The 22,572-nt window shown below is 46.8% G+C and overlaps 1 protein-coding gene across 1 annotated transcript in view; it reads left to right on the top strand.

Moving 5' to 3' along the window:
• The window catches only part of LOC140723033 (uncharacterized), a 39,689-nt gene extending 19,796 nt beyond the window's left edge, over positions 1-19,893 (top strand). The window contains exons 2-8 of the mRNA XM_073037658.1: positions 4,713-4,778; positions 5,388-5,433; positions 10,017-10,128; positions 12,431-12,552; positions 13,254-13,402; positions 15,560-15,592; positions 19,069-19,893. Of these exons, the coding sequence (XP_072893759.1) occupies positions 4,713-4,778; positions 5,388-5,433; positions 10,017-10,128; positions 12,431-12,552; positions 13,254-13,402; positions 15,560-15,592; positions 19,069-19,120 (580 nt within the window). The 3' untranslated portion in view covers positions 19,121-19,893. The remainder of the gene's footprint in view (positions 1-4,712; positions 4,779-5,387; positions 5,434-10,016; positions 10,129-12,430; positions 12,553-13,253; positions 13,403-15,559; positions 15,593-19,068) is intronic.
• The last annotated feature ends 2,679 nt before the right edge of the window (positions 19,894-22,572 follow it).

Genomic DNA, 22,572 nt, shown 5'->3' with positions numbered 1-22,572 from the left:
TATCACTTGTTCCGCCCCACCTTCCTCCACTACACACTTAATATTCCTGAACCGTGTAGTCCCCACCTGTCCTTTATTCTTCCTCTCATTATCCTGTCTCACATTCTGGATCCCCGCCTCCTGCAAATTTAGTTTAAACCCCCCCAAGAAGCACTAGCAAACTTCCCTGCAAGAATGTTAGTACCGCTCCAGTTCAGGTGTAAACCGTCCCTTCGGAACAGATCCCACCTTCCCTGAAACAAAGCCCAATTATCTACAATCCTGAAGCCCTCCCTCCTGCACCATCCTCTCAGCCACGTATTAAGCTTTATAATCCTTCTGTTCCTTGCCTCACTTGCACGTGGCACAGGTAGCAATCCTGAGATTGTTACCCTGGAGGTCCTGCCCTTCAGCTTTGCACCTAACTCCCTGAACTCCCTACGCAGGACCCCCTCACTCATCCTACCCACGTCATTGGTCCCTACATGGACCACAACATCTGGATCCTTACCCTCCCTCTCGAGAATAACCTGCACCCGATCTGAGATGTCCCGGACCCCGGCACCAGGGAAGCAACATATCGTCCGAGACTCCCGATCTTCCCCACAAAATCTCCTATAGAATCCCCTATCACTACTGCTCTCTTCTCTTCTCTCCTCCCCTTCCTAGTCACAGGTCCAACCTCAGTGCTAGAGACAGGACCACTGCAGCTTGTTCCTGGTAGGTCATACCCACTAACAGTATCCAAAACGGTATACTTATTTTTGATGGGAACAGCCACTGGGGTGCTCTTCTCTCTCTGTCTGCTCCCCCTGCCTCTGTTCACTGTCACCCATTTGCCTACCTCCTGCCTTTTCGGTGTGACTGCCTCCCGATAACTCTTATCTATCTCTGCCTCTGCCTCCCGAATGATCCGTAGTTTATCCAGCTCCTGCTCCAATTCCCTAACTCGGTCTGATAGGAGCTGCAGCTGGATGCACCTATTGCAGGTGTGGTCATCAGGGACAATTGTGTTGACCCTGACCTCCCACATACTGCATACGGAGCACACCACTGCTCTAACTGTCTCCCCCATTACCTGATCCTAGATTAGTCAGAATCCCAGATTATACCTGGGACTCGGTTAATAACCACACAAAGAACAGTGGGTCTACATGCATCTCTGTCATGTGCGCAGTCTATGGGAAGAGGGAAATCACGGTCAGTGGTGCTCAGGTCACAGCGACGTCAGCCCATGGACTGAGGGGTGTCACAGGTTCTATTGCCAAGGTTTCTGACCACACTAGCCAGTGTGACGGTATGAGCGAAGGGCAGGGCGTGGGAAGATGAAAGGGGATACGGAGCATCTGAGTGAGTGTGTGGGAAGGTGGCAATGGAAAACCCTGTGGATAGCTATAAGGGCATCGTCTTTTGGTGTAGAAGACATAGTCATTATTAAATGAAAAGAGATCTGTTGCTGGTGATGCCCAGTTAATGGAGCTGTTGCACCATACCCAGAAAATAAAGATCACCATAGGGGAACAGTCGCTAACCCAGTCTATACCTTGTACTTCTCCCCGGGCACGTCGACGCGTCTAATTTCGCGCATTGTATTTTGCTGATGTACCCGTCGTATTGTTGACAGCTTTGGTGAAAATTCCCGAGGGATGGAAACTGGTTTCTCCTCTATTGATAACCAGAATGAGAATCACAAAACATGCTTTTAGGATCTCTGCAGGCCAAACAGCATCAGTGAAAAAAAGAAGTGCAGTCCGAGATTCGGGACGAAAACACTTCGGCAGGACTGGAGATTAAAAAACAGCTGAGGAGTAGATTTAAAAGGCGCCGGGTGTGGAGAGCGAAACACTAGGTGTTCCGTGAAACCTGGAGGGGAGGGAGTGGTGATAAAGTAATTAGCTTGGAATGTGAAAGAGACAGGACCATTTAAAACAGACAAAAAAAATGTTGGAGCACCAGAGGGAGGTGCTGGGCGGTCAAGGAGAAATGGTGAGAGAGGGAAAAGGAGATGGGACATAGAAAGTGGTGGCGGGGGGGGGGGGGGGTAGAGTAGGGTCAGCGGTTTGGAGGGCATTCCTGGAAATTTGAAAAATCCATGTTCAGTTTTTCAGGTTGGAGGCCACCCGTACAGAATATAAGGTGCTGTTCCTCCATCCTAAGTGTGCCCTCATCACGACAGCGGAGGGGGCCATGGATGGACATACAGCAATGGGAATGGGAAGCGGAATTAAAATGGATGACCAGTCGAATGAAAAGCCTCAACCTGAGATCATATGCAGCGGTGACGTAGGAATTGAGAGAAGGGGATGGAGTGTTTACATGTAGCAGGGTTGAACGAGGAATAGTTAGTCAACCCCACCCCCCCTTTCCATACGGATCGCCCCTACGTGACTCCCTTGTCCATTTGTCCCTCCCCACTGAATTTCCCTCCCGGCTCTTATCTTTGTAACCGGAACAAGTACTACACCTGCCCCTACACCTCCCTCACTAACATTCAGAGCTGTAAACAGTCTTTTCATATGAGGTGACACTTCACTTGTGAGTCTGTTGGGATCTTTTACTGTGTTCTGTGCTCCCGGTGTGGCCTCGTGTACATCAACGAGGCTCAACGTAGATTCAGAGACGGCTTTGAAAAAGACCTGCGCTCAGTCCGCCAGAACAAGCGGGATCTCCCAGTGGCCAGCGATTTTAATTCCAGTTCCAATTCCTGTACCGACATGTCCATCACTCACTGTCGTGATGAGGCCATGCTTAATTCCTTTTCACCATTTCCCATCCCCTTCCCCCGCCCCTCACCTTATCTGCTTCCCGCCAATCGCCTCTCTCTGGTAGTCCTCCCCCCCCCCCCCCCACACCCCATTGTTTTTCTTTCTTCCATGGACATCTGTCTCAGAATGAAGACCATTGTCGCTCCCGGTAGGCCTCCAGTATATTGACCAGACTCGACGTAGATTGGGAGACAGCGTCGCCAAGCATTTCCGTTCCGTCCACCAGAACAAACGGGATCGCCCACTGGCCACTGATTTTAATTCCAATTCACATTCCCATTCCGATATGTCCATCCATGGCCTCCTCCGCTGTCGTGATGAGGCAACGTTTAGGTTGGGGGAACAACACCTTATATTCCGTTTGAGTAGGTGCAACCTGACGGCACCAAAACCGATGTCCTCACGCCCCCTCCCCTTGTCACCATTTCCCATCCCCCTTTCCCCCTCTCACCTAATATCCTTGCCCGCCTGTCACCTCCCTCTACTGCTCCTCCCCCATTTTGTTTTCTTTCTTCTATGGCCATCTGTCTCTTGCACCAAACATTTTATTCCCCCCATAGATGCTGCTGCTTTGTAGAGTTCCTCCAGCATTTTGTGTGTGTTGCACTGATTTCCGGCTTCTGCAGGTTTTGTCTTGTTTGAGAATTCGGCATCATATTAATTATCACTGACATTCATTGTGTGACGTGAAATGTGTTTTTGTAGCTGCAATACAGTGCAAAGACAGAAAATTCCCAATAAGTACATAAGTAAAGGGAGATTGATAGATAGATAGATAGATAGATAGATAGATAGATAGATAGATAGATAGATAGATAGATAGATAGATAGATAGATAGATAGGTAGATAGATAGTTAGATAGATAGATAAACCGACCGAATGCTGGGTAGATCAATAGATCGATAGATAAATGGATAAACAGATGGACACGCTCCAATGGGCAAAGTCTCAGCAGGATGGAGTCAGCGAGGATGTTTTCCCTGACTCAGATGTTTTGGATCAGGGATCTGCTCCATCATCAAGGGATGACATTGGCAATCAAGCACAGAATGAAGTGTATCATCGTTAACATATTTGGTGCAATTTCTTCTTCTGTTCCAACAGCACAGGGTGAGAGTGAGAAATTGTAAATTGCAATAAATAAATACTTATGGCAGACAGGAGCTGTCAGGAGAGGAAGGGGAGAGGTATTAGATGAAGTACACTTCATTAGAACTGAGGAGGGAGAGAAACGTAAGTTGGACTGGGCAGCTGAGAAGGTGGGAAGGCGCTTTAGAAATGAAACATCTCTCTCGGCTGAGGTTTGACTGAATTGGTTTATCTGATGTACGAGGTACAGTGCAAAGCTTATTTTTACACTCCACACCAAACTCTCTCCTTCTGTCCGACCAGCCCTACCCTCAACCCATTCTTACACCTCCCTTACCGTGTTCGTCCAATTCCACTCAATCACTCTTCCTCTCCCGCCTATTCTCTTGCACTCCTTCCTTCCCCATCTCTCTGACAGAAACTCTGTCTTTTCCTGGAGTGGAGGAGGCTACCTGACATGTTCTAACCGATGGAGGGCATGCATAGTTCACACGGTGGGAACGTTATCCCATGTAGCAGAGGCTTCAGTAGCACACAATATAGATCTAAGAGACGGAGTGAGAGGCTCACCAGGATTGTGAAGTGACCGGAATCAACTAGGGCTGGCTCTCCTGCTGTCGAGGATGCTAACCAGAATCCGCTGCGGTGCAGTGGGAAGGATAGTGCTTGGGTAGAGATACACTGACACTCCATCCCCTGTATCGAGATGAGCCAGTTAAAATTGTGGGATTATAGCCAAAGTACGAATTATTTCGGAATACAATGATGTTGAGTATAGAACTGGCTCGGCGGGCTGATGGGCTGTTTGCCGTATAACCCTGTGAATGGCCTTATGTCCATGGCAAATACTGGATAGTGACTGTTTCTGTTTCTCATAGGGTAACAATGCTGCCCGTGTTTCTGCTTGTCGCCTCGCTGGCCAGCGTGGAAGGCTTCAGCAAAGAGTAAGACAAGAGTCAAATTCCTTTCCTGCCGCAGTCCCACCATCTGCCGCTCTATCCCGATTCCTTGTATCCCTGCCAGTGCTGCCTCCGTGTGCTGCACTGCCTCCGACCAGGCACTGCCTGCCTCGCCTCCCTCCTTCAATCAGTTTTCCGGGACCAGCCGCCCTCCCCAACCCGGTTTCCATTCACAAACTCCGCCTCTTCAATCCATATCGCTTAAATCCTGATTCTCTCTGCGACGGAAACCGAGGCAAGAAACACAACTGAGTAGTTGGATTAAATATTTGTACCGAGCCACATCAGTAACTGTAGACACTCGGCAACATACAATATGAAAGCTACGAACTGAGCTCCTTTAACAAAATTCATTCGCAGTCCCCTATCCAGCACGGCGTCTTTCTGCAAACCAGCCTCCCACCAGATAACATCCCCCATGTTTAGCGCACGGCTCTCTTAATGTCGTACCTTGTTATACTGCCGGGTTTCATCTGAGAGCCCTTCTCTTCTGATGGCACACATCAGAGAATCCACTGTTTTGTGGAATGCGTAGGATGCTTGTTTGCATTGTCTATTGAGTTTCTGATTTTCTCATTGTGTTTTTGCTTCCAGTCATTGCTTGGGATATGATGTCCTCTGCACCACCGCGGATTATCAGGTAATGTGATCGCTGACTGTTACTTTTCCTTTCCTCCTTCCCTTGGACGTCCCATCTCTCCTTCAGCTACATCCGTTTCCCAGAGGATCTCCCTGTCACAGATCATTGCTCACTGTTGACATCTGAGCCTCTATTTACCCTACACCACCACGTACAGATTCCCGTCCACGTCATTCTTCCTCAGGCCGTAGGGACGAATTGTCTCTGCTCCGCCGTCAATGGTTCTGAACCCTGGAGCTGCTTATCCCTCAGCACCCAGGGAGTCAGACGCGGCTGGAGAATTGCAGCCTGCCGACTACCCACCCTGGCCCCACTTCCCCCAGGGAGGGAAGGGTGAAGGGTAAATTAAGGGCTATAAGAAGATGTGTCTTTTGGAGAGGGTATGAAGGAGCTTTACTGGGATGTTTACTGAATTAGTGGGTCCGTGCTCTAGTAGGAATTTGAGCGCAGTCGGAATGCTTTCTTTGCAGTGGCGGTAGCTGAGGAGATGTCAGTAAGGGTTTAAAAGTTTGATAAGTAACGCTGGCATGTATTGTACGTGATATGCGTTAAAAAGAAGTATGTAGGAGGCAGTTAGATGTGTTTTTTTTTTGTCTGTACATGGAAGGACTTCAAAAACAACATGTTGAGACTACAAAACTTCTATGTGCTTGTCAGAACAAGAGGGGAGGGTAACAAGTGCAGAGAAACTGTCACGGGGGGACAGGAGGGTGGACCCAAGTGCAGGACGCAGGCACTGAATTACTAGGGGCAGGACAGTAATAACTAAAGGATAGAACCAGATGGGGAGACCAGGGCGTGCGAAAGAGACAGGGCGTGCTAGGTAATCCTGGGGTTCAGAAAGAGCTCGTGGCAAGGCAGGAGGGCCGCCTGGGCGGCCGCATCACTCCTGGGCAGGGCCGCCTCCCGGGCGGGAACACGGTGTCCGGGACAAGACGCACGACACCTGGGCAGGTAACGGGCACAACCCATCAGAGGTGAGGGGTAGGAAGGGGACAGATTCCCCTTGCCGGGCAACGGCAGACCAACCGGCTACCCGAAGGAGGCAAGGGATCGGAAGGGAACTTGGTCCAGGGTGACTCCAAGGCTGAATCACAGAACCTGAGGATGAGACCGTGGGTACTCCAAGCCGGGACGACCGGAACGAACAGGGCCGATCGGACGAAACACCTCGGAACATGGCAAACCAGCTCGTACAAGACAACCAGCGAACAAGACAAAACAGGTTTAGAGCAGGGAAACCCACCCACCCAACCAGACTTGGTACCAGAGTCCCTGCCAGCTGATAGGCAACAGGTGCGCCTCCTTAAGCCAAGATGATCTTACTTGGCTTAAGGGTGACAGGAAGGACGGCTGCAAGACCCGGAGTCCGGTATCCGCGGACCGGATCATAACCTGGAATGCGGGCTCCGGACCGGACCAAAACAAAAACTTGGTTATCACAAGTTACTGTGGCCTTGATTCAGAAAACGAAAAGAAAGTACGTCACAGTTATAGCCAGGTAAGCGATTATGGAGTAGAGGAATTGAAAAATAACACTTGAGGAAGGATTCAGGAGGGCTAAACGCAGGCATAACCAGCAGACAAGGTGAATCCTCAACAATTATACAGATATTTTAAAAACAATGGGATTGCCTAGGGCCAAAATTGCCACACTGGAAGATTAGAATCGATGTGTGCAGCCAAAACAGATGGGGGAGATCTTAAGTACCTATTATGCATTTGTTTTTCCTGAAGTTGTGTACACGGATTCTATGGAATCGAGGCAAAGCGGCAGAAACATCATGGATTCTGTACAGATTACAGATGAAGAGGGTTTTTCCAACTTGAGGCATACTAGGGTGGATAAATACCCAGGACCTAACAATGTGTTTCTTCGGATGCCACAGGCAGCCATCTCAGATATTGCTAGGGCCCGAGCAGAAACATTTAAAACATCCTTTGCAATTGGAGAGATACCAGAGGAGGAGAGGACAACCAATTTTTAAGACTATTTTTAAGATTTTAAACATAAACCACAAAATTCTAGGCCACAATTTCTGACATCAGCTGAGGAAACGTTACTGGAAAGTATGCCAAGGGACCTGATGTAGGAGTATTTGGATATCAGTTGACTAATTAAGTACCGTCTGCATGGCGTCGTGCCTGGTAGGTTATTCCTAACCAAATTATCGAGTTTTTTGAGGAACTTACCAGGAAAATGTATGAAGGTAAGGCATTATGGGAGACACCAGATAGTGGCATTAGATAGGTTCCTCTCAGATTGTGACCTGGGCGTATTGATGTGCTATAGGCTGTGCTGTGTTTGTTGTTGTTTTATTTCATCTATATCAACGCAACTGATGATAATGTGGTTAACTGGGTCAGCGAAATGCCGATGACACCAAGTCTGGGGGTGTAGTGGGCAGCGAGAAAGACTATCTTGGCTCCAGTGGGATATGCACCAGCTGGCAAAATCCCCTAAAATATGGCAGGTGGAAGTTAATGCAGACAAGTGTGAGGCTATACACTATGGCAGGACTAAACACAGTAAGCCTTACACGGTGAACGTCAGGACACTGAAGAGTGTGGTAGAACAAAGCGATCTGCAATACGGTCCATAAATCGTTGAAAGTGTCGCCATGTGTAGATAGGGTCCTGGAGAAACCGTTCAGCACATTGGCCTTTATTAATCAATGTATTGAGTACAGGAGATGAGATGTGTTGAAGATGTTCCAGACGTTAGTGAAGCCCAATTTAGACTATTGTCTGCAGTTGCGGTCACCGACATAAAGGAGAGTTGTAATTAAGATTGAAAGAGCACAGTGAAAACTATCGAAGATATTGCTGCGTCCAGAGCATTTGCACTTTAAGGAAATATTGAAAAGGTTTTGTCAGTATTTCTTAGAAGACAGAAGATTGAGAGTGGTTTTGAAAGATGTTTACAATATTACGAGTGGTGTCAATTGGGTAAATGCAAGCAGGCTCTTTCCACTGGTGTTGCGTGGGACAACGACCAGTGTCCTGGGTTGAGTGTGAAAAGCTGAAAAGTTATAAAGGAACATGAGGGGAAACCACTTCACTGAGTGGATCGTGAGAGCATGGAATAAGCTCCCAGCTCAAGCGAGGCATGCGAACTCGATGTGAATGTTTAAGAAAAGTTTGGATCGTTATATGATGATAGGGTTATGTAAGTCTTTGGTCTCGGTGAAGGTCGATTGGAGAAGCAGTTTGAATGGTCATTGCATGGACTAGATGTGCTGAAGGGCTTGTGCTGTACTTCTCTATTTCTCCGTGAGATTGTACGGACAAGGTTTGTCACCCCGAGTGCGCTGAATGCTTCGAATGTGCGATCTACGTTGATAGACCATAAGGCGATAAAGTATATCAGCAGAAGTAGGCCATTAGGCCCATCGATACTGCTCCACCATTCAAATATGGGGTGATCCAATTCTTCCAGTCATCCCCACTCCCCAGCTTTCAACCTATACCCTTGGAAGCGCTGTCTAATCAAGAACCTATCTATCTCTGCCTTAAATTCACCCAATGACTTTGCCTTCACAGCCGCTCGTGGCAACAAATTCCAAAGATTTACCACCTTCTGCTTAAAGTAATTTCTCTGCATGTCAGTTTTAAAAGGAGTTTCTTCAATTCTGAAGCAGTGCCAAATTGTTCTGGAGTCCTCTACCATGGAAATACCTTTGCCATATCTAATCTGTCCAGGCCTTTTAACATTCTAAATGTTTCTAGGAGATCCCCCTTCATTCTTCGGAACTCCAGGGAATACAGCTCATGAGCTGCCAGACCTTCCTCATAAGGTAACCCTTTCAGCCCTTTCATGCTGGCGGAAACAGATACATTAGAGATTTTTCCATGGCGTTTATACAGGCACCTGAAGGAAAATGTAAGGGTACGGTCAATGTGAAGAGAGAGGGACTTAGTTTAGTCAGCCAGATGATTACAAATTTAATTGACCTGACACAGTACTGTGGGCTGAAAGGCCGGTCCCTCTACTTCTCTATGTTCCCTGTTCTATGTTTGATTTGTCACAGCTACCTTGTTACAGACAGTAAATCCGTCATTATCATTTGCGCCCAACATATTATGAGGATGTGCTGCGGCAGTTCACATGGATCGTCACACTTCGGGTGCCAACATATCTTCCCACCAATGACTCTCCATGACCAATATGTCCTTGTAATATGGGAGGATACCAGAGCACCCGGAGGAAACCCACGCGATCACAGTGAGAACGGAGAATTCTTTACAGCCGAGAATGATGATGTGGACGGCGGGGAATTGAACCCATTTGCGAGTGCTATAAAACTCTACGTTGGTTGTTTCAGCAGGCTGCTGCCTTGCCAGGGTACCTTCGGTGCACGAAGGGACTATTGATACATGTGCGGAGTGCCGAGTGTACCTGTTCAGAGGTACTTGTGCCACTTTAAGACCTTACGCTGCTCAGTGCCATGACATTCTATCCGTCGCTGTGCTCACTTCGTTCTGCCTCGTCGTGTGCCATCCTTGCTCCTCAATCACGAAACACACATCACCGAACCCCTCTTACAACTCCATATAGTAAGAACTCCATTCTCTGTCAACAGGTCCGCCGTTACAAAGACTCGGTCTGGGTCGGAATACACGGCAGCTCCGTCCTCAATATTAGAACTGATATCCTACCGCTGTACCGATATCTCGCTGGGCGAAACATGGAAGGTAGGAAAACGGCCAATATTGATGACAGCAGAAACAATCTGTCGACTGTCAACTGGGGCAGACTGTTCCAGACACATATGTATTTGATAAGTTGGAGTATTAGAACATTGTGGTCGAGAGAGTGCAATGCTTTTATGTAAAAGTTTAAGATGATAAGTGTAGAAAACCGTCATTTTCTAGAGATGTGGAAGCGCTTGGTAAGAAAAAGTGGAGATGTGTATCACGTATAAGCAGGTAGGAACAACATATCTATTTGTGGAGTAACCTCAATGCAATGGAATAGTTTTTTTTTTAAAGAAACAGGAGCGACAATGGAGTACATGAGATTTCCCCAACAGACAAGGGGAGGGAATGATTGGGATGATTGGGGATACTAGTACTGTATGGAGACATGTGGAGATAAAAGAAGTGGGGAGATCATAAATGATTTTTTCTTTTTCATCTGTATTTAGTCAGTAGACCACTACAGAGTCTATAGCACAGAGGCAAAGTGGCAACATCTTCACAGAGAAGGACGTGTTTGTTGTCCTGTCGCAACTTAGGGATGCAAGTGGAAAAGTGGTAATGCTGTTGCTGTAATTAGTTGAAGGTATTCTAAACAAATGATACATAAGTATTTGTTTTGACATGGATGAAGTTTAATCAGCTTAGTTTCCTGCCTGTAAGTTATCGAGGCCATTACCACTAAAGTTGATGAAAGCAAGGCTATGAACATTGTATACATGAATTTCAGTATTCCAGTTGAGAAGGGCCCGCGTGGGCGTTTGGTCAAGAAGTTTCGATGCATTCAAGATTAGGTAGTAATTTGAATTAGACACTGGCTTTGCGGAGCAGCGAAGTACATTGTTGCCTCTCTGGCTGGAGACCTGTGACTAGTAGAGAGCCGTAGGGATTGATGCCGTGTCCGCTGTTGTTTGCCATCTATCTAAGGGATCTGAATGATAATGTGGTTAACTCGATTAGTAAAATTCAGGGACCACACTAAGATTGGGAATGTAGTAGACAGTGAGGAATTCTGTCATGGCCTGCAGCAGGATTTGGGCAAGCTGGAAATCGTGCTTAAAACGGCAGATGGAATTTAATTCAATCAAGTGCGAAGTTTGTCACTTCGGTCGGACCAACCACGGTAGGGCTTAAACACTGAAAGACAGGGCACTGAGGAGTGCGGCAGATCAAAGGGATCTGGGAGTACAGGTCCATAATTGATTGAGAGTAGCATCACAGGTTGATCGGGTCATAATGCAAGATTTTTGTACATTGGTCTTAATAAATAAAAGAATTGAGTAAAGGAAATGGGAAGGTAAGTTGTCTAAACTGAGATTTAAACAAGATTGAAAGAGGGCAGAATAAATTTTAAGGGGCATTCTTGGTCTTGAGCACTTCGGCTATGAGAGACGATTGCATTGGTTAGGACTTTAGTTCCTGGAATACAGAATATTTAGAGGAAATGTCATAGAAGTTTAAAAATTATGATGGGTATAGACAGGTTGAAACATTCAGGCGTTTTCTACTGAGGCTAGGTGGGAATACAAGCAGAGGTTAAGAGTGAAAGGTGAAAAGTTTGAGAGGATCCGTCTTCACTCAAAGGTTATGGCAATGTTTAAAGACCTGGCCGCAGAAGTGGTGCATGCGAGCTTGTCTTCAAAGTTTAAGTGAAGTTCGGCACTTACATAGATGGGAGGGGCATGAAGGGTTAGGGTCCCGGTGCTGGTCGATGGAAGCAGGCAGTTTAACTCGTTCAACATGGAGCAGATAGGCCGAAAGGCCTGCTTCTGTTCTGTTCTCTTCAATGATCCGCTGACTCCACGACTTGGAATGAATTGGATGAGGCAGTGTAGGTTGGGATATTAAGCTCACAGATGATAAGAAGCTTTGCTGACTTGGAGATAATGTAGAGAATTGCTGTCAGCTGCAGCAGATAGTGACAGGATGTGGCGGTGGGCTGAGAAATGGCAGCTGTTGTTAAAGCCCGACAAGTGTGAAGTTAGATTGTAGAAGGAAATCTGGGATCCACAGCATAGATCCAGTAAACCTCCAGCAGAAATTGACAGGGTTATTGAGAAGGCGTGTGGTGTGTTGCCCGGGGTGGTAGCAGAGGCAGACACAATGGATCAGTTAGGAAACTCCTTGATAAGCATATGGAGGTCTGTGTGGTAGTGAAGATTCTGCTTGATCTTAAAATAGGTTACAATGATGTCACAACATCGCGAAACGTAGGGTTCTATTTTGAAACTAATGCTTAAGTACATTAGTGTTTCCAAAGAACTGTATGAAGTATTATAACATTCTACAAAATCCTTAGAGATGTGGATCCCATACACTGGACAAGTTCTCGTTTCATTGACCGGGTATAGAGTGCTTGCAATTTACATTTTGCTTCCCGAAGAGCTCTGGGACAATCCTCCAACAGCAACCGACACACGAGTGAGTACCAGCTGAAAACTGTCAATACGTTGTATTATGTCTGACCCCCCACCCCCCAATCTCTAGAGAGGCAGGTGTACAGGAAGGAGCCCTGTGGAATAGTCTAATGGTTACTTCTTTATCAGCTGCTGAAATCAGACACAAGTACTTGACCAGGAGGAAAAGCTGGAGTTGGTTCAGGTGTTTGAGATTAAGTCCCAGAGATCTGTCAGCACTGAATAATGTCAATGTTTTCCAGGAGGGTTTGGAATTCGGCACCTCAAGACGCTTTTGCTGTCCAATACGAAGGAACAGTTTGGGGTTACTTAAATGCACATGGTGCAAAAGGACGAACATAGCATGATTATCTTAATGAGAAATCATGCCTGACGAATATGCAGGTATTCTTTGAGGAAACGACAGGCCGGTCTGAAAGAAGGCGAGGAAGTGTGATAAATCAGTGTATCTGAATCTGAACCTGAGGTGGATGCAGTGAGTCATGGTGGGTGCGTTTCTAACCGATTGTTTCTGTTCCGGGATACTGAAGGGAGAGGAGGTGTAGGGGGAAGTATCGCGGGTCCGGAATCAGGGCGGTGAGTGGAACTGCAAAGTGATCTCAGATATGACTTGACAACTGATTGAATGGAAGAACAGGGTGGAAAGTGTGGGGCTGGTGAATCGGTATTTCCCTGTTGCCATATTACGCTGTTTGCATCTCTCAGGTGTTCGTCACTCGTTTACCAATGATGGATGTGTTCGCCAGGAATATCCATCTGTTTCACTTTTCCGACGGAGCTGATTTCAACCGCACGCTCACTGCGCAGAATGTCCCTGTCAACAATTCCAACTTCTTCGTGTATTCCTGCTTCAAGTAGGTCATACGGCGACACGTTTATTTAGGGTTTTCAACGATCAGTGGCCAACGGGCTTTCCTAGAATGTACTGGGGCAGCTCGCAAGATTTCGCCATGTTTCCGGAGCTAACATATCATATGCACAGCTTCCTCATCAGAACCCACAGTTTCCGAATATCCAATGACAGCAGCATGCCTCCACACAGGACAACCCCACTCCCGTGGTGTGAGGAACACTTACTCCGAGGGTGAATCCATCACTCTCACCACGTCACCAATAGCAACTGTTTTAACCCCATGCAGATACAGCACTGGAAAGTGAAACACGAGATTTCACCCAGGTTAACCAACAACCACTCTTCCCTCTCCCAATCCCTGTCCCGGGCAAAATACCTGTATTTCATTGCTGGTGCTCCGAGACAACGGAGAGCATAAAGCAGAGCCACCATGTAGTGTCCCGTTTTGGATGCCCAGACACAGTTCGTCAGCATCTTTGTCCCACCTTCCTGCAAAGTCACTTCATGCACTGTCAGATTCAGACCATTATCACTGTCCCATCTAAAGACAACACCTCGCATGAAGGCACCATGAATCCCCGTGTTGTGCGAGGCGGCATTGTGTACGTCCTGCTGAGCGAGCAGTGAACCACGTCTTCTGTCGCTGCACACGACTGAGGCTTCTTCAGATTCTGGCGCCAAAAAAACAATTAGCGGCCAAAGGCTCGGAATTGGTGAGTAAATGCATGAGGAAGACTGTCTCTGTGAGCGAGGCGATAAATAAATGAGAGGCAATGTATCATTAGGGTGCTCACGCTGACTGAGGGTTGGAAACTCTCCCGTGGTGAACCCCATCTCCTCACGCTGCTCTTTGAAAAGGAAGAGACCGTTTGAACGACTGTCCTCGACTCTAAAAGTGAATGGCTGAATGCTGTTCGATCACAGAGCCCTGAAATAAATTCTTAAGCTTTTCAAATTTTCTGGACAGATTTCTCAGTCAAGATCTCCCCTGTACAAAACACTGCTGGCCTGAGACTGTTTTACCACAAGATACTCCAAAGTTTCACCCTCAATAATGTCTCAAAAATCTCATCAGCAGGTAGCGGTACACGGACGATTTATAATTAGTTTTAGATAAGATCATGAGATGTGGGAGAAGTATTGAACCATTCGGCCCATCGAGACTCTCCACCATGTTATCTTGCCTCATTTGTTATCCCGCTCGCCTCATTTCTCCTGTTTTAATCTCTGTACTTTGTTACCTTTACGAATCAAAAGCCGATCAAACTCCACCTTAAATAAAATCACAAACATGGCCTCCACATCCATGGCAATGAATTCTTCAAATTCAGCATCTTCTGATCCTCATGTGCTGTGCTGTACTACAGCATGTTCTATTAAGCTGGGGGGTTATATGGGAGGCTGGGTTTAAGAGTCGACAACAACATTGCGGCCGAAGGGCCTGCACTGTTCTGTACTATTCTATCTTCTATGCTCCAGCGAAAGGAATTCTTCATCCTCTCTTAGGCTACGCACTCTGCTCCAATCCCGAATCCCCCATAGGAAACGTCCTCTCTCCAGCTACTCTAACCAGGCCGTTCAATGGTCCATGATTTTCCAGCTCATTCTTCAAAACTACATCTATCGTTGAGCTGAGAGTCTCTCGCTAATTTTATACCTTCTTCTTATCCTTGAAACAGTCTGTAGCTTTAGGTAAAAGAGTGTAAATGGATGTGGAATGTTCTGTGTGCGAGCGGGACGGTAAATGAACCAGAGCCGCTGCAGTATCGGTTGGGTGTCCGTCCCTATGGAATAGTGGGAACGCTCTGACGCTGTCAGATGGAAGGCTCGCTTTTCACACTGCTCCTCCGAGGGGTGAAACGGTGTGAAAGTCTACACTGTGTGTCCCGAGAGAGAAGCTCGGTCAGTGTTCCAGAGAACTCTCCGGTTCCGGCATCAATAGAGGGAAGGAATTTGGTGGGATTGTTGAACTTGATGTTGACATCTAAGGGGTCAGTGTGCCCAGCGGGAAGGTGGGCTGGTATCCCAGCGCTGCCGCTGAGCATCTTTGGAAGGGTTCAGGCGTCGGGTGGCAGTGATAAAGGAAGAGTTGGTCACAGTTAACTGGTTGATGTGCGGTCTCTAATTCTTTATTTGTTTTTTCCACAACCACGATTAGGGAGCCAGTGGCGTTCCTTGGTTTGAAGCAAGGGTAAGTGCAGGGGAATGTTGTGACTGTGATCGGGTCAGTTAATGAATCAGAGACGCTGCGGTATCAGGTGTGCTCACCCGCTGACGGTCGGTCAGGTACAGAAAATATAGAACAGTAGACCTCTATGTTCGCCCTTTATCCTTGATTGTTGCCGACTCAAGACCTTCATTCCTACAGAGCTGGTTTTTTTTTCTCTATTATCCATGTGTCTAAGTGTTTCTTAAATGTACCTGATAGATATGTCTCTTACTGGACTCCTGACACCGCGTTCCACACACCCACCATTACGTGCAAATACATACGCCAGGCAGCCCCTATACCTCCGTCTAAATACTTTAAAATTATATCTCTTGGTAGTTATTTCCACACTGGGAAAAATGTCTTTGGCCATCCACATGACCTATGCCGTTTATCTTGTACAACCCTATGCAGTCGCCTTTCACCCACTTTGCTCTAAAAGGAAAAGCCATAGCTCACTAAACCTATCCTCATATGAATATCCCTCTAGTCTAGGCAGCATACTGGTAAATCTCCGTTGTTCAGCTTCGAAAGCTGTTTCATATTTCCTGTAATGAGGCGACCAGAATTGAGCACAATATCCCAAGTTTAAATGAGCGGCAACATTACTCGCGGCTTTGAACTCAACCCCTCGACGATTGAGGCCAACATCTCATACAGTTTCATAACAACCTATTCAACTTGCGTGTCAACTTTGATGAGTCTATGAGCGTGAAACTAAAGATAACTCTGTTCTTGCACACTGATAATGAAACTGTCATGAACCCTGCATCTTGCATTCAAATTCGACTTTGCAAAGTGTATCACTTCACACTTTTCCACATTGAGCTCAGAGTTGCCAATTCTCAGCCCAACTTTGCATTCCTCATTGCCCTGTTGTAACCTACAACACAATCCACACTATCCCGAAATGTCATATGGAAATGGAACAGCCTAATCACCTGCTTCCCGAACAGATTTCTGCAGAACACCACTGGTCACCGACCTCCAAGCGAAATACCCTCCACCTGTTACCACACTCTGTTTTCTGTGGGTAAGCTAGTTCTATCTACAGTAGCCACGTTTGTCTGCTGCCCATAGCTCAGAAAGTTTTCCTAAAATCTTCATCAGTGTGCTTTGTCTAATAATTAACAATTTGATTCCGTTCCTGAGACATGTCCTGCCCCTCTCACAGCCGTGATCAGACTATCGTTCTTCAACTGTCCAGAGATACTGTCGAAATATATCCTCCAACAGTCTGACCGCACGTACGTTGGGCCTACTGGTCTGTAATTCCCAGCGTTTTCCCTGTTTCTTTCCTTGGTCAAACGAATAACAGCTGGCAAGGTCCAATCCTGTGATACTATTGCAATAGCCAGATGACACAGAAAGGTCATTACTGAAGGCGCAGCAGTATCTTCCGTCCCTTCCTGTAGAAAACTGGGATACATCCCCTCCGGCAGAAGGAATTTATGTACCCTAATGTTCTCGAAAGTTTCAGCTCATCCTTTTTCTAAACATCAATATTTTCAAGCATATCAGCCTCTTCTACATCATGCTCACATTTGAAAAATTCCCTCTCATTTGTGAACACTGAAAGAAAATATACATTAAGTACCTTCACTATCTGGGCCGACCTCAGGCGCATATTTCCTCTGTTATTCCTGATCGGCCCTACGCAGTCATCCGTCTGATCTTCACATAGGTGTAAATGGCCTTTGGGTTTCTAAGCGCCTGCCTGGCTAACTTGTAGTTCATTTGAAACCTGTCTGATCCCTGCTTCCTAAATCTTAAGTCTGCTTCTTCCTCTCTCTGGGCTATCTCTTATCAACCATGACTCCTTTACTCTACCATAGCCGACCCTGTCTCAACGGGACAAACCTATCCAGAAGAACATGCTAGCTCTTCCTTAAAAAAAAATTCCTCAGTTCAGTTGTGCATTACCCTGTGTATATCCCTTCCCAATTTACGTTTCCAACTTCCTGACTAATAGCATCGTAATTCGCTCTCCCACCAATCAACTGATTTATAATACCGTCTCTTCCTATCCTCATTCAATGCCAGGGTAAAGAATAGGAGTTGTGGTCACTGTCTGTGATAGGAGGTCTGGCAGTATCGCATCGGGAAATATGGCAGGTGACCTGGTTCATTGGTCTAATATGGTGTTTCCTTCAGATGTACTGCCACTAATGAGTCGAAACCACTTACGTGTTCCTCGAACAGATTCTGCCAATCTAAACCTTTTTCTCTAAGGAGGTTCCAGTCAATATAATGGAAGTTAATATCACAATAATAAACGTCTTTATGCTTACATATTTCTAAAATCAATTTCCTGAATTGCTCCTCAGTCATTATTTGGCTATTTAACTGATCCGTCTACTTCATACTTCCAATAGCTTATCTACTCTTCTGGATTCTGACTCCATCCACATTGACTCAATGAATGATCCGATCATCACTCCTCCATTTGTGCTGCTGTGAGATTATCCGACTCTTGCCCTTTTCCCCCAGTCCCGTTTGAATCATAGAAGCACTGAAACATCCAGAAGCGATTCCTGCCCTTGTAACAACAAAGCCTCAGTTATGGCCATAACTCCATAGTTCCATGTACTGAGCTGCTCTCGAAATACAGCTCCCTTGTTCCCACACTTCTCGCATTAAAATAGGCACAGGACAATCCAACCTACTGTCTGTAGGTTCACCGCCTCTCCTTCCTCACAATGTCCCAATACACCACTGTTTTTCCCTCTGACATATCCCATTCCCCTCCCGTATTATGTTTCCATTCCCCGCCACCTCTATCAAACCTGTTTGCAAGATTTCCCTCCAGTTCATGAGGTGAAGTAGTTAATGAAGCGGGTTTTGGGATACAGGATCTACCTCTATTTGGAAAGGTTGGAGTGATTAGGCATAGCCAGGGTGTCTTTGTATAAGGAAAATCACGTTCCATAAATCTGATCAGGTGTTTTGAACAGATAAACAAGAGGTCTGACACGGTCCCAAATTGTAAGATAGCTGAAAGGTGACATACAATGGATCCCTCTGGATAAAGGTAGGTGGATCGGTGGGTTTGGAGACACAGACAGAGAGATGGTGAAGATGTCTGACCCGTTGCCCTGCAGCTGTAAAATCATTGGCACCAGAGTTGGGAGGTCACCTTACAACTGTTCATCATGTTGTTTAAACTTCACCTGCAGGATTGTTTACACCTGTGGTCACTACAATATTGAAGGGATGTGATTTTGCTTGTGATGGCGGAAACACAGAATCCCATGGGCGGAGGAAGTCAGACTACAGATCCGGGAGTTTCTAGATTAGAAAATTCTAGCAATAAGTCACCCGTTGCTTCTGTGACGCCGCTGTTTTTTTTGTCTTTGGAGGGGGACCGGTTTAATGATGAAGAGAACAATACTTTCAATAAAGGGGCTGCTCTTCCACACTCAGGAACATTCCCCTCAACTCTCTTTTATATCTTTCAGTCAGGAGATATGGTTCGTTTCCACCGGCGGATTCGACTGCCCGGCCCCGTGAGGCCAACGAGGACGCTTTGGATCCTCCGCTTGCTTCCTGTTAAACGCCGCTTTCTACATGTTCTCCACTGTTAATTCACTCCCAACACCGTCACTCAGTAATCTCAGCACTGGCCTGTTCACCCGGGGGGTAATGCCAGACATCGAATATCCATGACCAACTCGTGTGGGATCATCACCTACTCTCACAAGGGCCGCAGGGTGGCTGGATTTGGAGCCCAGTTCTTGGACGTTGGCAATTGTGGTCCTTCGGCTGACACAGGACTATCTGACCTTTGTAATGCGATGTGGCCCAGAAATGATATTACCTTGTCGGCCTGGGACACCTTGTCACGATTTACCAGACAGATGTGACGTTTCCTAGGATCTCTTTCATTTCCGGTGTAACAGTACGATAGAGAACACATCCAAAATCGCGAGGAATCCCAGACTGACGTTTGTGGTTCGAGTGGATGTCTGTGTCTCTTATGCGAGTGCACGGCGGAAAGTCAAGAGACACGGGCCACTTCTGTCGGACCGCACGGGTTTTCGGCACCAGAGCTGTGTAAATACTGGGCAGAACAGCCGGCGGATGTTTGATATGATCCACTTCCTGTGTTGATGTAACTGTAAACACTCTCGTGTACTCTGATGGTAGCAGGGGTTCTAATATTTCTTTTTCCACGGCATGTGGCGGCTCCTTCTCGGAGCTCACTACTGACCACACTGCCTTTTTGACATCTGTCCCGCGGTGATATAGCCATTTCCCAACTTAACTACATGAATCAATAAAGCCAACGCTGTTTGCATTAACTTGGTCTGCATCTCTTGACAAAAGCTTGCTGCTGTTAATTCCATCTGTTCATTGGGAAGGTACGTTCAGCCCCACCAGGAGTAGCCAGCTCCTAGGGCAGTGAAAACAGCATGCTGACACACCCACACTAACAGCTCACCCCTCTTCCCTTCCAACACTGAGCCACTCTGTGGAAAACTGTCAGCTGATTGAAACGACGCCTGGGGTGCGGGGAGGGGTGTGTGGAACCAGAGTGGTACACCGTCAGGGAGAATGTGGCATTAATAACATGGGCCACAGCCCAAATGGTCTCTCCCACCACATTGGTATCACATACTGTGAGGATAGACAGATCTGAATTGATGGCTTTGGAAAGCAGAGCGCAGGAGGATAACCTGTCCTTGGGGTAATGCCAGACTTACCAACTATCACCGGACAGACGTCACACCCACAACATTCCCCCTCTTAACCACCTCCACCCTTTCGCAAGGCTGTCAATCTACTCGAGGCGAGGCACCGAACTCATAACGGCATCACGCAGGGAGACAATAACATCTGGAATGGAAGGTGTGAGAATCAGGGACCAGGGTCATTAAGAATCAGCATGCGGAGAGGGAACATTAGATGAGGGGCGTGGTGTGGATGCCTGTGGAGCTGATGTTGGGGTCGGAGGAGGTGATAATTGTTTAGGGAGAGAAAGGATTGGGGGTGAAGAGAGGTCGAAGGGCTCGGAGAGGTAATCAGTAACAGATCTGAGAAGGGGGCCAGTGGCTCGGTGTGACATGGGAAATGATTGGGGGGATGAGATCGGAGTGTCTCATTACCGAGGGTCTCGGAACGGAGCGTCGTCTGTTTGAAGATGTGAAGATGTCAGAATCAGGTTTAATATCACTGGCATATAACTAGACAGAAAATATCAGTTATAAAAGTATAAATTACATTAAGAAATAAATTCTAATTGACGTGCTGTCAGATAGCTCAGACCCCTCCAGTGAACTGACAAACTATGTCCTTTCTACGAGTGAAAGTAGATTTATTATTTTACATATTAAATATGTATTTTCAATGTATAGGAGAGTAATATTATGTCAGCGTACATATGGGCTCATTTTCTATTCATAAATGTGATGGCGGAGGGTAAGAAACTGTTCCTGAAACTTTGAATGTGGGGGGTTCAGGCTCCGTTAACTCCCCCTTGACGGTAGCAATGAGAAGAGGGCGTGTCTTGGGGGCTGGGGACACTTAGTTATCGATCTCTGATCATCGCCTGTCGAAGATGCCTTTGGAGCTGGAGAGGATACTGCCCGTCATCAATTTCAATGATACTGCAACTTTCTGTACCTTCTCCGGTTCTGCGCAGTGGCCCCCTGAGGAAGGGGTGGAGGGTCGGAGGGTTGATCGCTGAGAGTTCAGAGAGGCGGAGCAGTTTTGGTAGATTGACTGTCCTCCCATCCCGTTAACACAGTGAGGGACAAATCCGGCACTCATCACTCAACTCCCCTCCTTACCCCGCGCCCGGAAAATACTCCGCCGAATCACTTTGTGTTTCATCTCCTGCCGACACTGTAATCAGAGGCGTCCTGTCGGGTTATCTTCCCAGTGACCCTTCCGATCTTGCTGTGTTTTAGACTATACGACGATAACTTACAGGAAAAGCTCTAAGCCAGTTGGATCATCGAGTCTGCTCCGTCTGATCACCGTGGCTGATACACTTTCTCTCTCAGCCTAGTCTTCTGTCTTCTCGTTACCCTTCATGCCCCGATTAATCAAGAACCCATCAACTTCTGCCTTAAATGTATCCAATAACTAGGCCTCCATAGAGGCCGCCCTGTATAAGATCCCGATGATCCATTAATTGGAGTCCCTGCCTCCTTAACCAGTTCCTCAGCCACACATGCACCTGTCAGATCATCCTATCCTTACCTTCACTGGTGAGTGCACAGGCAGTGGTCTGGATATAACTACCTTGAATGTCCTGTTTGTCCGCTTTCTGTCCACCTCCATAAAATCTCTCTTCAGTGTCTACTTATTTCCTATTGTATGTTATCGGTGGTCAGATGTATCTCGGCTTCTGGTTACTCACACTCCCCCTTGAGAATGACATGGAGCGATCAGAGACTTCCCTGACCCTGACGCCTCGGAGAAACATGCCGTCCAGGTGCCACTGTCGAGTCGACAGAATCTAGCCTCTGTTCCTCTGACTATTTCATCTTCCATCACCACCGCAGTCCTCTTCATCTCTTTGTCAGACAGCAGTTCACAGCGAACACCTGCGCCCTCCCCCTCCCTCGAACAGATTTGTTTATCAGGGACGCTGGAGATATCCCGGAATTCCCACATCTAAAGCACAAACCAACTCCGGAGAGATGCTGCTGATATTATGTTGCTGCACAAACACTTGTATTTATGGGATAATGCAGTCCAAATTCAGAAAACAGTTCATCAGTGTAAAGAAATATCCATTTACGTCAATTATACAATTAATTGATGAACATAATATCTAAGTTCTTCTCGGAGGCAGTCGCAGTGTTTTCCATCCTGACACCATATAATTGGCGGTCATCAGAGAACACGGCAGCAGGTAGAACAAAACTAGTTTAGAAATCGAGAGTGACAGAGCACGGCGAACGCAGCTCCCGACCTTTACCTCCTCCGGATAACTAAACTCTTCTATCCCTTTA

The sequence above is a fragment of the Hemitrygon akajei genome, unplaced genomic scaffold (genome assembly GCF_048418815.1).
Source record: "Hemitrygon akajei unplaced genomic scaffold, sHemAka1.3 Scf000098, whole genome shotgun sequence".
Taxonomy (NCBI): domain Eukaryota; kingdom Metazoa; phylum Chordata; class Chondrichthyes; order Myliobatiformes; family Dasyatidae; genus Hemitrygon; species Hemitrygon akajei.
The sequence above is the reverse complement of the archived record's forward strand: the minus strand, read 5'-3'. Positions and strand labels throughout refer to the sequence as shown.